The sequence below is a fragment of the Apodemus sylvaticus genome, chromosome X, assembly GCF_947179515.1.
Source record: "Apodemus sylvaticus chromosome X, mApoSyl1.1, whole genome shotgun sequence".
NCBI classification, from domain to species: domain Eukaryota; kingdom Metazoa; phylum Chordata; class Mammalia; order Rodentia; family Muridae; genus Apodemus; species Apodemus sylvaticus.
This window is the reverse complement of record NC_067495.1, coordinates 75914978-75929354: the sequence shown is the minus strand read 5'-3', so window position 1 is coordinate 75929354 and position 14377 is coordinate 75914978. Positions and strand designations below refer to the sequence as shown.

Sequence of the window (14377 nt, the reverse complement as noted above, 5' to 3'; positions counted from 1 at the left end):
GATGACACAATACAGATGAATAACTTGATATTTCAATGATCCATATGAAGGTTAACTCTTCCCAAAGATGTTCCTTATTCAAGTACATATGTAACTTGTATTAAGTTTTGCAGTGTAATCCTATCATACTAAATTTATCATTCATGAGATATTATTTCAGATGAGTTATTGTCATTGTATCATTTTAGAACTTAAAATTAACATTTACACTGCTTCAACTTAATTTCCAGAAAAGCTGCAGGAATGATGTTTAAAATCATAGAAGTTGTTGAAACTACAACCACAGATGGGACACAGATATTTCCAGTTATTGTTATAGGTTATGATTACTAGTCTCAGCTTGTGACGAGCTCTCCAATTATTTTTATAACCTTTTCCATGGGTAGTATTCTGGGTTCGGTTCTGTGGCATGCAGGACCTTGGCCTCACAGAAAGATGGTATCCATTCTTGTTTTCATGTAATTTTGTAGTTTTCCTTGGAGTCAGTCTTTCAAACAGCGGATGGTAGTAGTATGTTCTTAGAGGCCTTCCAAACACTATGTTCCGTTGGAGATTGTTGACATTTTGGTGAGCAAGAACTGCTACATATTTTTGTTTTACAGATGCATTATGTTGGTGACATTCTGGCTGAGAGAAATTTCTGCTGCACAACAGTTGTATAATCATCCGACTTATCTCCTCGGGACTAAAGAATGGAACTCGCCACACAAGAAAAGGGGGGTGCAACATTTTGTCATGTATGGGGTTATGGGAGTAATCACTTATTGTCATCTCCACTCCCCCCAGATGGAACAGCATTTTATCAGATAAGGTCTTCTTTTCATCAAGTTGTGGTTGTGGTATACTCAGATAGATGATTCTACATAATATTAACCTAGGAATGGTCAGCTTTCTTGGAATGGGTATCTGAATTGGAAGAGAGTCTTCTATTCGTTCTTCATCTGCAGGATCATTTTGAGTCTTCTCTGCTTCAGACTGGCTGTTTTCTACTGTCTGAGGTTCTGTATCATCCTGGGAACTTGATAAGCTTGTCTCTGTGCCCGATACAGTGGTTTCCACCTGAGAACTGTTCTTGGTATCAGGAAGTGGATATTCCTCCTCATCCTCACAGACATTTGATGGTTCATTTTCATCATTTTTGATTGAGTTTTCAGCTGGATCACTTCCTCTGTTAGTAGATGTCATTCTAGATGCTCTGGAGAATAGAAGGAGATAAAGATCTATTAAACTGAAGAATGTTTCACTTCCAAATAAGCCAGTAATTTAGTCTTTAAGAAAGTGCATAAATCCATTGTTTCTGTGCTTCTCCACAACTTTAAACATTCTATCACTCATAAAACCAGAAAAGAAAATAAACAAAATATAAAATCATAAGATCAACATAATCTCTTATGACGTATGTCTTCTCATTGTTTAGTTTCAAAATTTATATAAATCTTAAATAGTATATACTCTTGCTAGGATATTTAATGAATGCACTCTACTTGTGTTTATGTAATTCTGTATAGAATATATAGTTATTCATTTTTGGATGTCAAATTTAATAGAATTTTCATCGAATAAAATAGATCTTCCTTTTGGTTAATGGGTATGTTTCTCTTGATTTTGGTCTCTGAATTGAAACCAGTCTAAAAGGACATTTTATGAATATATATGTTTGGGAAACAATTAAGCATCTTTCATGATAGAATATTCATGATCAAATTGGAGCTATATTTTTCCGTTGAATTTTCTCTCTTTCCTGCCTTCCTTCCTTCCTTCCTTCCTTCCTTCCTTCCTTCCTTCCTTCCTTTCTTCCTTCCTATCTTTTGTCTTCCTGTCTTCTTTTCTTTGATTTTAGTCTTTTAAGTTATATGCATACAAAACGGACAATTGGGAAATGTGAAAAAGATGAAAAGAAAAGAAAAAGAAAGATATTGGAGAAAATGATTGAAAAGTTAAACCCAGATTTGTAGTTAACTTGTTAGAACAACTTCCAAATATATCACTCACTTGGAAATTATTTTGCCTTGTTTTTGATTAAGATGATGTTTACTGCAGGCCAATTTTATGGCTGAAGATATCAAATTAAACTGTCTAGTTAGTAATGTAACCACCCCTCTCTTCTCTTATTCTGTCTGATGTTTTTCTTCCTGTTGTTTACCTGCTGAAATATTTTTAGTACTTCCTAAAGTTCTTAACACTGTGTATTCAATTCTCCATCTGAATTGACTATGAATAATCTGTTTGGTGCTTTCTTCAAAGCAGGAAGAAAGATACAGATATTACCCATTCATTTATTTAAAAATGCATTTAGGTATTTTTGAGAACTTCAAACACATATACAATGTGTTTAGATAATTTATGCCACTCTACATCTCCTATAACTTTTCCCAGGCACTCTTGTCCATATTTGTATCCTGTTCTTCATTTTCTTTATGGTGGAGTTAGTCCAATTTGTGCTATCTTTTTGCATAAGGATATATGAAATGTATTACCACATAAGTGTGAGCAAACTATGAGAGGCCTTACAACTGAAGAAGATTGACTTTCTCTCCCACCAGCATTCATAGTACCAAAAGGCATTATAAACTGCTAGGAATGAAAAATTATCAGCAGTTCTACTCTGCTGTTAATACAGTAAGCCAAAAATAGTAACCAGTGTGGCAACATATGCTTATTGACATATTGCTAATATGATTGCTATGGCTTTATGATTGTAAATTATACCCATTACTATAAACCTGGTGAGGAACTCATGGCTGGGTAAATCATACATTCTAGGGAGAATCTACTACTAATTTTCTGGCTAATCAGACAGAAAAAAAACAAATTACTTTGTAAAGTGCCCATAGGTTAGAGCAGTGCTCATCCTTCATCAGGAAAGTTTATTGTCCCAATAGACAGTGGTTAAAACAGAGAACACAAATAGTTAGATAAGAGAAAATAAGTGGCCATGGACTATTCATATCAGTGAGAGAAATCTTTATCATCTTCCTACCAGGATGAGTAACCATTGTGGAAGAGGTGGTGCAAAGACAGTGATAGTTAGGGAGGAATTCTTTGAAAAAGTGGCTTCTGTCCTTTGCTATCATGAGCTCACCACAGCTGTGACTAGCTATACAAAATCTGATCAATATCACCAATCCACATTCAATTCATCTAGAGGCCGTACCTTCAGCTGAGAAATTTTTATTTATTTTTTGATTAAAAAATATAGTGATGGGTAAAGACAAATATAAGTAGTTTGATGTCAATTCTTTGGAAATTTATGAAATTATCATGGCTTCCATTTCATGTTTACTTTTCATGAGCTACCCTAGATAAAATCTATACATAGATCAGCTGTATTTTATGGATCATTGACAATGAAAGATAAAGAAGTTCAAAGGAAACCTCTAAAGTCAAATTTCATGTCTACTGATAAATGCACCTTCTCTGACCATTTAACAGATATTATATGTACTAATAGTCTTGAGTTTGTATTTCATGCTCAACTTTTTCTTCAAATTAAGCTTTAATCTGAAGATATTTTGAATGTCTGATATTAAAGCAAGAATTATATTTTCCTATAAGAAGCATTGGACATTATTTTGAAACCAACAAGTTGTAATGATATTTTATTTCACATTCTTCACTACATAGTGCTGTTTTATGACCATGAAAAATATATCTATTCATTTTCTCCAATATTTAAGCAATCTCCATATCTATTTCTTTCCAGTGTACTCATTTATGATTCTAATCTTTTCATCCTATTTTTATCTTTATTATTTATTGATGAATATGAAAGATTGAGCAGCAAGCACCTCTACCTACTGAATCATTTTAGCCAATTATTATCTTAATTTCATTGAAGTCATTTTTTTTTACTTCCTAGACCTAGTCTAACTTGAGGGTCTCTTCTTAATTCTCTAATCTACTTTTAGAAATCTCTTGTTCAGAGTTTGCTAATTGATAAATACTTTTGAGTTTTAGTGGTTTCATATCCAGCATTTAAGGGAAAAAACCTATCAAAATACTTTGGTATTAACAATTAAAATTATAAGTAAGATAAAACAATAAATAGAATCATTATTTTAGGAAAAGTTAGAAATAAACTCACCAGTTTGATAACAAAATGACAGGATGTGTTTTGGTGAGGATGAGCTCGAGCAACTGGGTAAGATGTTCACTTTCTTGGTTTTCTAAAGATCTTGTTGAATTGATCCTTAAATCAAAGAAAATTATTTTCATAAAATAGAGGAAAAGTCCATTTCTATAATTTCATCCTTTAGAGTGCTGCTTGCACCGATTTTTTTTGGTCTGATTTCTTATATTCAGTCATAATTTTTAGACTCATTGCTTTTTTATCTTTGAAGTGGCATTTCAATAAAAATATAGGTGATAATTTTTCATAAATTCAGAAATATATCACAGATATTTATACTACTATACTAAAATAGAAATTATCAAGGGAGGATATGTCATCTAAAATGTCTGACTTATGGAAAAGAGGCAAATCAAACACCATGTACTATGGATACTGTACTGTTAATAAAAACCAAGTACCTTGAGGACCCGTTAACCCTTCTTCCAATTCTATCATCTTCTATTCTTCACAGTTTAGTTCCATTCTTTTATGACACCCTGTAAACATCAGGCTAAAGGCCCACCCTTCTACAGAAACCAAACAGCTAACACACTTTGCAAAAAGCCAAGGTAAGTTACTACCTATACTTCTTCCTCTCTATTAAGTTGCCTACCTATTCTTATCTTCCCAGCCTACCACCATCCTCTTAGGGTTCACTATCACACATAGTATTGATACATAGTCCCCATAAGTCTCTTTTCACAATACTTTTATAATTTTTCACTGACTTCAGAACCTCTTCCAGAAATCTCATAGCTACCACACGTGAGAGACAACCATATATTCAACATGGGCTAACAGAAGTCTTCCAGACAAAAGCTAAAGTGTTGTGGAGGTAAATAACATTATAAATTAAATCTACTTAATGCACATATACAGAACATTACACTCATACAGTAAAGAACACATTTTCTTTTCAGCAGGACATAGAACTTTCGTCAAAATTGATAACATATTAGGACAATGAGGAATGAACAGAAAAAGGACTTTTAAAAGCATCTGGTAATCTATATTACCACCATGAATTAAAGTAGAATGTCAATAATGTTAATAAGAGAAACAACAGAAAGTACACACATGCGTCGAAACTAAACAAGTCAGTACTGAATGAAAACTAGGCAAAGAAAAAAGGTAATTTGAAATTTTAACATTCTACGAAATTGAGTGAAATTGAAATCACAGCATACCAAAATGTATAGGTCAGAATGAAGTAGTTCTAAGAGAAGAGAACTCATAGCATAAACTGTTCACAATGAAAAAACAGCAGAAATCTCCAAATAATAATAGTATAATTAAAAGATTTAGAAAAATAATAAATAGTACCTAAAAAACCATAGATGGGAAGAAATAACTAAATTCACTTAAAATTATTGACATGAACAGATAAAGAATAAGTAAAAGTAAGAATTTGGTCTTTGAAAAAATAAAGACTGATAAATCTTTAGTCAAATTAAGCAAAATAGAAATTTATAAAAATTAGAGATGAAATGGGAAACAAAATAGCAGATACTTAGGTAATTGAGAAAATCATTGTGTAAATGAAATACATTTTCTGTATTGATTCTTCCATTTTGGGCCATCTAGGTTGTTTCTAGCTTCTGGCTTTAACAAATAAGGCTGCTATGAACACAGTGTAACACATTTTTTGGATATATGCACAAAAGTAGCATACTTGGTTCTTCAGGCAGATCTATTTCCAATTTTCTGAGGAAACTCCTGATTGATTTCCAGAGTGGTTATACCAGTTTAAAACATAACCAGCAGTGGAGGAGTGTTCCCCTTTCTCCACATCCTCACCAGTATCTGCTGTTCCCTGACTTTTTGATCTTAGACATTCTGATTGGTGTAAAGTTGAATCTCTGCATTAAAAATCTGTACTCTCCCAAACTGAAAAGACTAAGAGAAATGTGTGTATTAATGATATACCAAAGTTTAATTAATATAAACCAATTTAAACAAACCCATACTCCCAGTGGAGTAAAAGTGACAATTTAAAATCTGTCAATAAAAACAACAGCAAATCCAAACCAAACAAAAATAAATCAAACTAACAACAGCCACAACAAAAACAGACCCTGTCAGAATCATTCAGAATAAAACTTCAGTGAAGAACAAATTGCAAAGCTACACAAATGATTGTATGAAATAAAAACTTAAGTACATTTTCATTTTTTTAAATGAATCCACTATTACTGTGATCTTTTAGCCACATGGGCTCAACAAAAAAGAGAAAATTATAGACAAATATCCCTTATGAATATAGATACAAAATTTCTCATTAAATACTTGCAAGTCAAATTCAAATATATATCAAAAAGATCATCAAAAAGATTATCCACCATGTTCAAGCTGTTTTCATCTCAGAACTGTATGAATGGTTCATGCAAATATCAATAAATGCAATCTGCCACATAAAGAGATGAAAAGACAGAAACCACATGACCATCTAATTATATATAGAAAAGGCTTTCACAAAACTCCAACATCAACATCACTACATGATGAAAACCCTAGGGAAACTATGAATGTGAGAGCCATAACTTAATAAAGGCAATTTACAGTAAAATGCACAGTCAATATCACTGTAAATGGAGAGAAACACAAACCATTTCCACTGGAATCATGAATGAGACAAAGATGTCCAGTTTCTTCATACCTATCCAAACTGGTACTTGAAGTCTTAGAGCAATAACAGAGTTGAAGGTGTTCAAGGGGATATAAACAAGAAAGGATGGAGTCAGAGTCACTTTATTTGCAGACAATATGATTTTATACATAAATGATTGTAAAGATTCCACCAGGAAACTCCTACAGGTGACAGACATTTTCAGTAAAGTGGCAAAATACAAAATTAACACATAAAAAGTAATATCCTTCAAAAACACAAATGACACTGAGAAAGAATTCAGGTCAGTAATACCTTTCCCAATAGCCTTGAAAGGAAAAAATATCTTAAAATAAGTCTAACCAAACAAATGGAAGACTTGTAGAGTACATTCCTTATGCATCTAAGAAAGAATTTGAAAAGGACATCAGAAGTCAGAAAGTCTTCCCATGGTATTCATCAATAGGATTACTTATGAATACACAGAGACTGTGACAGGCTATACAAGACCAATACAAGTTCAATTCAGACAAATGCAAACAGGGAGAAAGGAAAATGCACAAGAAGGCACACCTAACCATGACATTGTTTTCAAATGATAGCTTCTGAGATAGAAAATTCAGTTCTTTTCAACTAACTGTGGATATCAATCATACTCCAGAAGCAATTAGCTGAAAAAAAAACAGACTAAAAGATGTGTGTGTGTTTGTTTGTGTGTGTGTGTCTGTATGTGAGTGTGTGTGTGTGTGTGCTTTTATTTGGTTTAATGTTGCAGAGAGAAAACACGAATTTGTGTATGTGGGGGCTGGATCTGGGAGAAGTTGGAGGAGGGTAAGGAAACAGGAAAGGAAAATTATCTCAATGGGATTGCTAAATAATTTATACTTCACAATTTATAGTAGGTTTATATTTTAAGGCAAGAATCATTTCATCATATTTTCTAATAACTTAGAAAATAATGTTGGATTAATTGAAAAATATATTCTGAGGATACTCTCCTGTTCTAGGTGCTGATATTTTTATCGGGTGCTCCCTAATAACTCATAATATTTATTTACAAATTTATATTGTAAATTTTATGTAAATATATGTATATATAAACTACATTATAGATTTTCATATATATTTTTTATTCTATATATCTCATATATTTGAATACATATATTTCACAAATATAATTTTACAACCCAGTCTCAAAAGATCAATTATGGTATGCACTCACTAATAAGTGGATATTAACCTAGAAAACTGGAATACCCAAAATATAATCCACACATCAAATGAGGTACAAGAAGAACAGAGGAGTGGCCCCTTGTTTTGGAAAGACTCAGTGAAGCAGTATAGGGCAAAACCATAAAAGGGAAGTGGGAAGGGGTGGGTGGGAGAACAGGGGAAGGGAAGGGGACTTATGGGACTTTCAGGGAGTAGGGGGCCAGAAAAGGGGATATCATTTGAAATGTAAATAAAAAAAATTGAATAAAAAAACATTAACTTTTTTATATGTGATAAAATAAGTGTTAATACATTGAAAAGCTTTCCAAAAAAAACCACTATGTAACATGGAATATTGATACACATATGTAATCCCAGAACTTGGGAGGCTGAAGCAAGAGGATAACTTCATGTTCAAGACCAGCTTGTTCTTTATAGTGAGTACCAGACTGGCCAGTGAAATACAGAGAGCTCCTCTCTCTCCCCCTTTCTCACACAAACATGCACACACACACACACACGTACATACATACATACACACATACATATACATACACAATGACATTTATTATCCGAAATGATTAAATTCAAAATTCAAACACTTAAAGTATTGATAATTAATTTGCTAAAGAAATACAATATTGGTGCCTTAGTCACTAGAAGCTCCCAGGGGTCCAGCTTAGTTGACACTGTTGGTCTTCATATGGGATTGCTACTTCCTCCATTTCCTTCTATACATTCACTAATACACGGGCTGGTTTGAGGAACCCCCACTCTGGCAAATAAGTAGCAGAGGACTGCCTCATCTTGTCTCAGAGGGAAAGCATGTGCCTAATCCTGCATAGACTTCATGCCCCAGGAAAGGGAGATAGGTACAGGTAACCTCTCAGAAGAAAAGGAGGAGATGGGAAGAGAATTCTGGGAGGGAGGACTGGAAGGGGGGCAACATTTGGGATGTAAATAAAATAATTAACACAAAATTTAAAAAGTATCTTGGTTACATAAAAAAGAAATATATTGCACATTGTATTTTAGATGATTATTTTCTGAAAGAGTATATCAAAACATAAAATTATGATAAATTTCAATTTGTATTTCTACCCAGAAATCTTAACTTGTTTTGGAAGACATATGTACATGTGAGGAACTTGAACTGTAGTCAATATTTCATTCTTTATAGATTACATTACTACTATTTTGAAAGTTCTAAAAGAACTTATCAGAAAATGTTAATAATAAATACACTCAAAATTATGAAACTTAAAATCAATGTCAAGATATCTATAGTGTTGCTACATAATAATAAAAGGCCCAAAAGCAGGGAAAACTATCCTATGAATGATAGTTACAAAAAAATAACAAAAGAAAAGAATGTTTTAGTATAACTCTCTGATCCCAGTACTAAGGAGGTAGAGTCAAGAGAATCATGAGTTTAAATTCAGCCTTGGCTAAATAGTGAACTTGATGAAATAGCCTGTCAAGCATGGAGAGAGCCATCTTGGATATCCCAGCTATATGGTGTACAGCACTTAAGAAAATCCTGATGAATGAATTATAGAATAGGGGCTGTTCTAGTGAATTTGAATTTCTTTACTGGGCTTTGTGGTTTCTATAGCTGAGTATTCAATTCTACTAAAACAAATATATAGAACTTCTTTAAAAATGTTTACTGGTGGGCAGGAGAGATGGCTCAGAAAATAAAACTACTGACTGCCCTTCCAGATGTTCTGAGTTCAATTCCCAGAAACCACATCATGGCTCACAACCATCTGTAATGGGATCTGAAGCCTTCTGATATTTCTGAAGAAGCTACAGTGTACTCTGATACATAAAATGAATTATAAATATGTATTTCAAAAGATGTTTCCTGATAATATGAGGAACACTAATAAGGCATAATGCAGACCATTTAAAGAACTATGCAATTCAATTTGTTTGATATTCCTGCTTTGCCTCCTGTGAGGAAGAAGGAACTCACTAGATCTAGATATAAAATTCTTAGATGTATATGGAAAAGGAACACATGTAAAGATATTGGGTTTTTTTATACTAGTATCATTGTATTAAGTAACAGAGGAAAAGTGTGACCTCAGAAATGAAAAAAATTCAGCTTCAGTTGTGGCTAAACAACCCAAATATTGTTTCCTAAAGCCAAAATTACCAACCTCGACCTTCATCCTTATGATTAGCTGACTTGTATGTAGCATGTTTAAGTTTTGTTTTAGTTTAATTACCGGGGCTTAGATAAAATGCCCTGAATAAAGAATCATGGAGGAGAAAGGATTTTATTTCAGCACTCAGGTTTATTTTAGTGGTGTCTATCCAAATCTGCAATAGTCAATGACATCATATGCCCTGTAAAGAGCATCTAGAAATGAATGCATGTATTCTCACTTAAATGCTTAAGTTTTGGTGCTCAGTTCAGTATATCAACTGATATACTTTTACATCATTAAAACCCTCTGCTTATGGAACAGTGCCATCCACAAAAGGCTCATTCTTCCCACATCAATTGATTGATCTACCATAGACATTTACACAGTAAACTTCTATGAAAACAATCCCTCATTCAAACATTTTATTATAGGTGATTCTAGTTTGTTTGCAGTTGAAAAGCTAACCATTATAAACCCTATTCTCTAACTATATCCATAAATAAACCTGGATATAGCTGGGGGCATTAACTGTTCATAGGCCAGTGTATAAATTTTAAATGAAGTAGTGTCCTACCTTTTGTGATAAATGTACCACTGTCCCTAATCTATTCATTACTCACCTATTAGACCTGGCCAGATTGAAAAAAAAATCTTGCTCTCTCTGTGGAAATGACAGGTGCTGATTTCTGAATGAAATGCTAGGTATGGCATATCTATGTTAATATCTCTCAAAAATACTTTCAATATCCAACTTTTCTTATAGACTATATACTATAACCAGATGCATGTCATGAATTAGCTGGGCTCTAGAGATGAGATTCAAAATGTGCACCATGAGGAGATGCACTACACTACCCAGGGAATTCTTGAATTTACTAATTCTTCCTTGTAAAAACCCAAGGAAAATATGAGGAAATGGATTTTAAGAGTATGGGATAAATGGAGAAAGATAAAGCTAGAAAAGCTGACTGTTTTTAAATAGGTCCATTTGAGGCAGGATAAAAAGACAGAAAATTAAGGGGACAAGGAAAGAAAACAGAAGCCTTTTGCCTGAAATTTTCTTGACTTCCCTGCTGATAAGAGCGACAGAGACAGGAGACTTCAAAGACAACTAATAGGGAAAATTGCCTACAGAAATAATGTGCATCCTCTTAAAGTTATTTGGGCTTACTTAGGGGCAAAAAATAACACGTAACCTCAAATTTTAACATTTTGTCAGGTTCCTAAAGTTATCTGTGACTGTCTAGGCCCAAAATAACACTAACTGTAATTTTGACACTATTCTCCCACCCAACAATTTACTCTGTACCTTGAAACTTTGTCTATAAAAGAAAACAGATTTTTTTTTTAACTTTGTTGTAGACTATACTTTTTCAGCAATTTTTCAGGGCATCTTAAAAACTTTAAAAAATGTGACTTGAGAGCTATCTAAATTCTATATATACTATTAATACACCTAAGCAAGACTCTTTTTTGAGAAGCCTATACCCAAACTTGAATATATCTTTTTTCCAGCATGTCATTTTCTTATTCATTATGCTTAAAATCTATACCACAATTTCATAATAAATTCACACTCTGTTTTATAGGTCATTCCTAAAAAGAATTCAGTTTATATGTATGTTGTAAAAAGTACCATCTCATGCTGCAGGACAACAATGAATAACAGTGCTTCCAGCACTGTCTCCCAGGACATATTGAGACAAGATTCTAAGTTTAATGTTGCATTTCTTGGAATTAAAAAAAAATTGTGCCATTGTTTATTACATTAGTTGGATGAGCCATGGGTCAAAACATTTTGTATTATGAATGACCTGGAAATGGCTTAGTGTTAATTAATTAAAGGATTTGTAACTCAGAGGAAATGAAACACTGGAGTGGACTCACCATGTTAAACAAATAGACTCAAAATGGGGACCAGCAAAAGAATAGACCTTCTCAGCACCTCACAGAACTTTTTTCAAAACTGACCACATACTTGGTCAGAAAGCAATGCTAATTAGATACAAGTAAAATAACCCCTTTTATTGTAGCAGACCACCATAGATTAAAGCTACATTTCAACAACAAAAGAAACAACAGAAAGCCTAGAAACACATGGAAACTGAAAAACTCTCTACCAAATGACTATTGGGTAGAGGAATAAAGAAAGAAATGAAAGACTTCCAAAAAAATCAGTGAAAAATAGATGCACAATATGCTAAATCTTATGAGATACAATGAAGGCAGTATTCAGAGGAAAGTTCAAAGCACTAAGTGCATACATAAAAAAATTGGAGACATCTCATATGAAGAACATAAAAGCCCTCCCAAAAGCTCTAGATGAAAACAAAGCAAAGTCACACAACAGCCAGCAAAATCAAATTGAGGGTTGAAATCAATAAAATAGGGAAAAAAGACCAACATAATCAATGAAACAAAGGGATTCTTTTTTAAAAAGCAGTAAAATAGATGCAACTTTATCCAAAATAACTAAAAGATAGAATATCCCAGTTAATAAAATGAGAAGTGAAAAGTCTATAATACCAGATACTGAAGAAATCTAAAGGCTCATTAGTTCATACATTAAAAGTTGGTCCTTCATAAAATCTGAAGAAACGATTAATTTCTTTAATATATACCAATTACATACATTAAATCAAGTTCAGATAAACAATTTAAATAGAAATATTATCCTTAAGGAAATGAAAGCAGTCATTTAAAGTCTTCCAAACAAAATATGTTCAGGGAGAGGAAGTATCTCATCAAAATATTCCCAAATTATTAAAGATGAAGTAATCCCAATACTCCTCAAATCATCTCACAAAATAGAAACAAAAAGAAAATTATCTAATTTATTTATGTGGCCAGAGTCACCCTGATACATAAACCACCAAAAAATTCAACAAAGAAAGAGAATTACAGACTGATTTCCCTCATGAACATAGATGCTAAAATACCCAATAAAAGATTCACAAACCAAATCCAAGAACACATCAAAAGTTCATCCAACATGATCAAGTAGGCTTCATCTCAGAGATGCAGAGATGTTTCAACATATGAAAATCTGTCAGTGTAATACACCATATAATCAAACTGTAAGAAAAAGGATCCACAAATGATCATTTCCTCAGATGCAAAAAACATCTTTTAAAATAGCAACACTCCTTCAAGATAAACGTTTTGGTAGAAAAGAGGTATAAAGGACATACATAAACATAATAATGATAATTTGACAGCAAGGTTACAGCCAATATCAAATTATGTGGAGAGAAACACAAAGCAATTTCATTAATATCAGGAACAAGTCAAGGATGTCCACTTTCTGAAAATCTATTCAACATAATAGGTGAAGTTCTAGCTAGACCAATTAAACTAATGAACGGGATCAAATGTGATCCAAATTGGAAAGGAATAAATCAAAGTATCATTATTTCCAGGTATGATAGTATACTTATGTGACTCCAAAAATTCTACAGGTAACTAGTACAGCTCATAAAAATCTTCAGTGAAATGTATGGATACAAGATTACCTCAAAAGGAAATAAGTCATTAATACTACTATATATAAATGAAATATTGGCCAAGAATTCAATTAGAAAAAAGTATTTGTCACAATAGGCACAAATAATAAAAAATATATTGGAATAACTTCAACCAAGAAAGTAGAAGACTTTTATGACAACTTCAAGGTTTTGAAGAAAGAAATTCAAGAATATATTAAAAAAATGGAAGTATCTCCCAAACTCAAAGATCAATGGTATTGACAGAGTAAATATGGCCATTAAGTCGAAAACATTTCACAAATTCAAGACAATCTCCATCAAATTTCTAACACAATACTCTACATATCTTAAAAGGCAAATATTCAAAGTCATATGGAAAAACAACAACAGTAACAGGATAGCTAAACCAATTATGTACAATAAAATTTCGTCTGAAGGTATCAGCATCATTGGTTTCAAGCTGTATTAGAAAGTATTGTAATAGGAAAAACCACTTGGTACTGACACAAAGACCAACATGTTGATTAATGGAATCAATTTGAAGATATAGAAATAAATCCACAAACCTATGTACACCTTATTTTGTTAAAGGAGTTAGAAATACACAATGAAAAAGAAAGCATCTTCAACAATTGATGCTGGTCCAACTCAGTGTCTGCATGTATACTTCAAGTGTTTGTGTGTGTGTGTGTGTGTGTGTGTGTGTGTGTGTGTGTGTGTGTGTGTATCATATCCCTATACAAAACACAGTCCAGTTGTATCAAAGTCCTGAACAAAAAACCAAATTCTCTAATGCTGATAGAAGAGA

General features: G+C 32.8%; 1 protein-coding gene across 1 annotated transcript; it reads right to left on the bottom strand.

Annotated features, from left to right (window-relative positions):
* Positions 1-219: 219 nt before the first annotated feature.
* Cpxcr1 (CPX chromosome region candidate 1) lies at positions 220-1185 on the bottom strand. Its single transcript, XM_052170633.1, has one exon. The coding sequence runs from the start codon at positions 1183-1185 to the stop codon at positions 220-222; it is 966 nt and encodes a 321-aa protein (XP_052026593.1).
* Positions 1186-14377: the final 13192 nt, after the last annotated feature.

Coding starts and splice junctions, on each gene's coding strand:
- Cpxcr1 (XM_052170633.1), bottom strand. CDS start 1,185: ATGACATCTACTAACAGAGGAAGTGATCCAGCTGAAAACTCAATCAAA.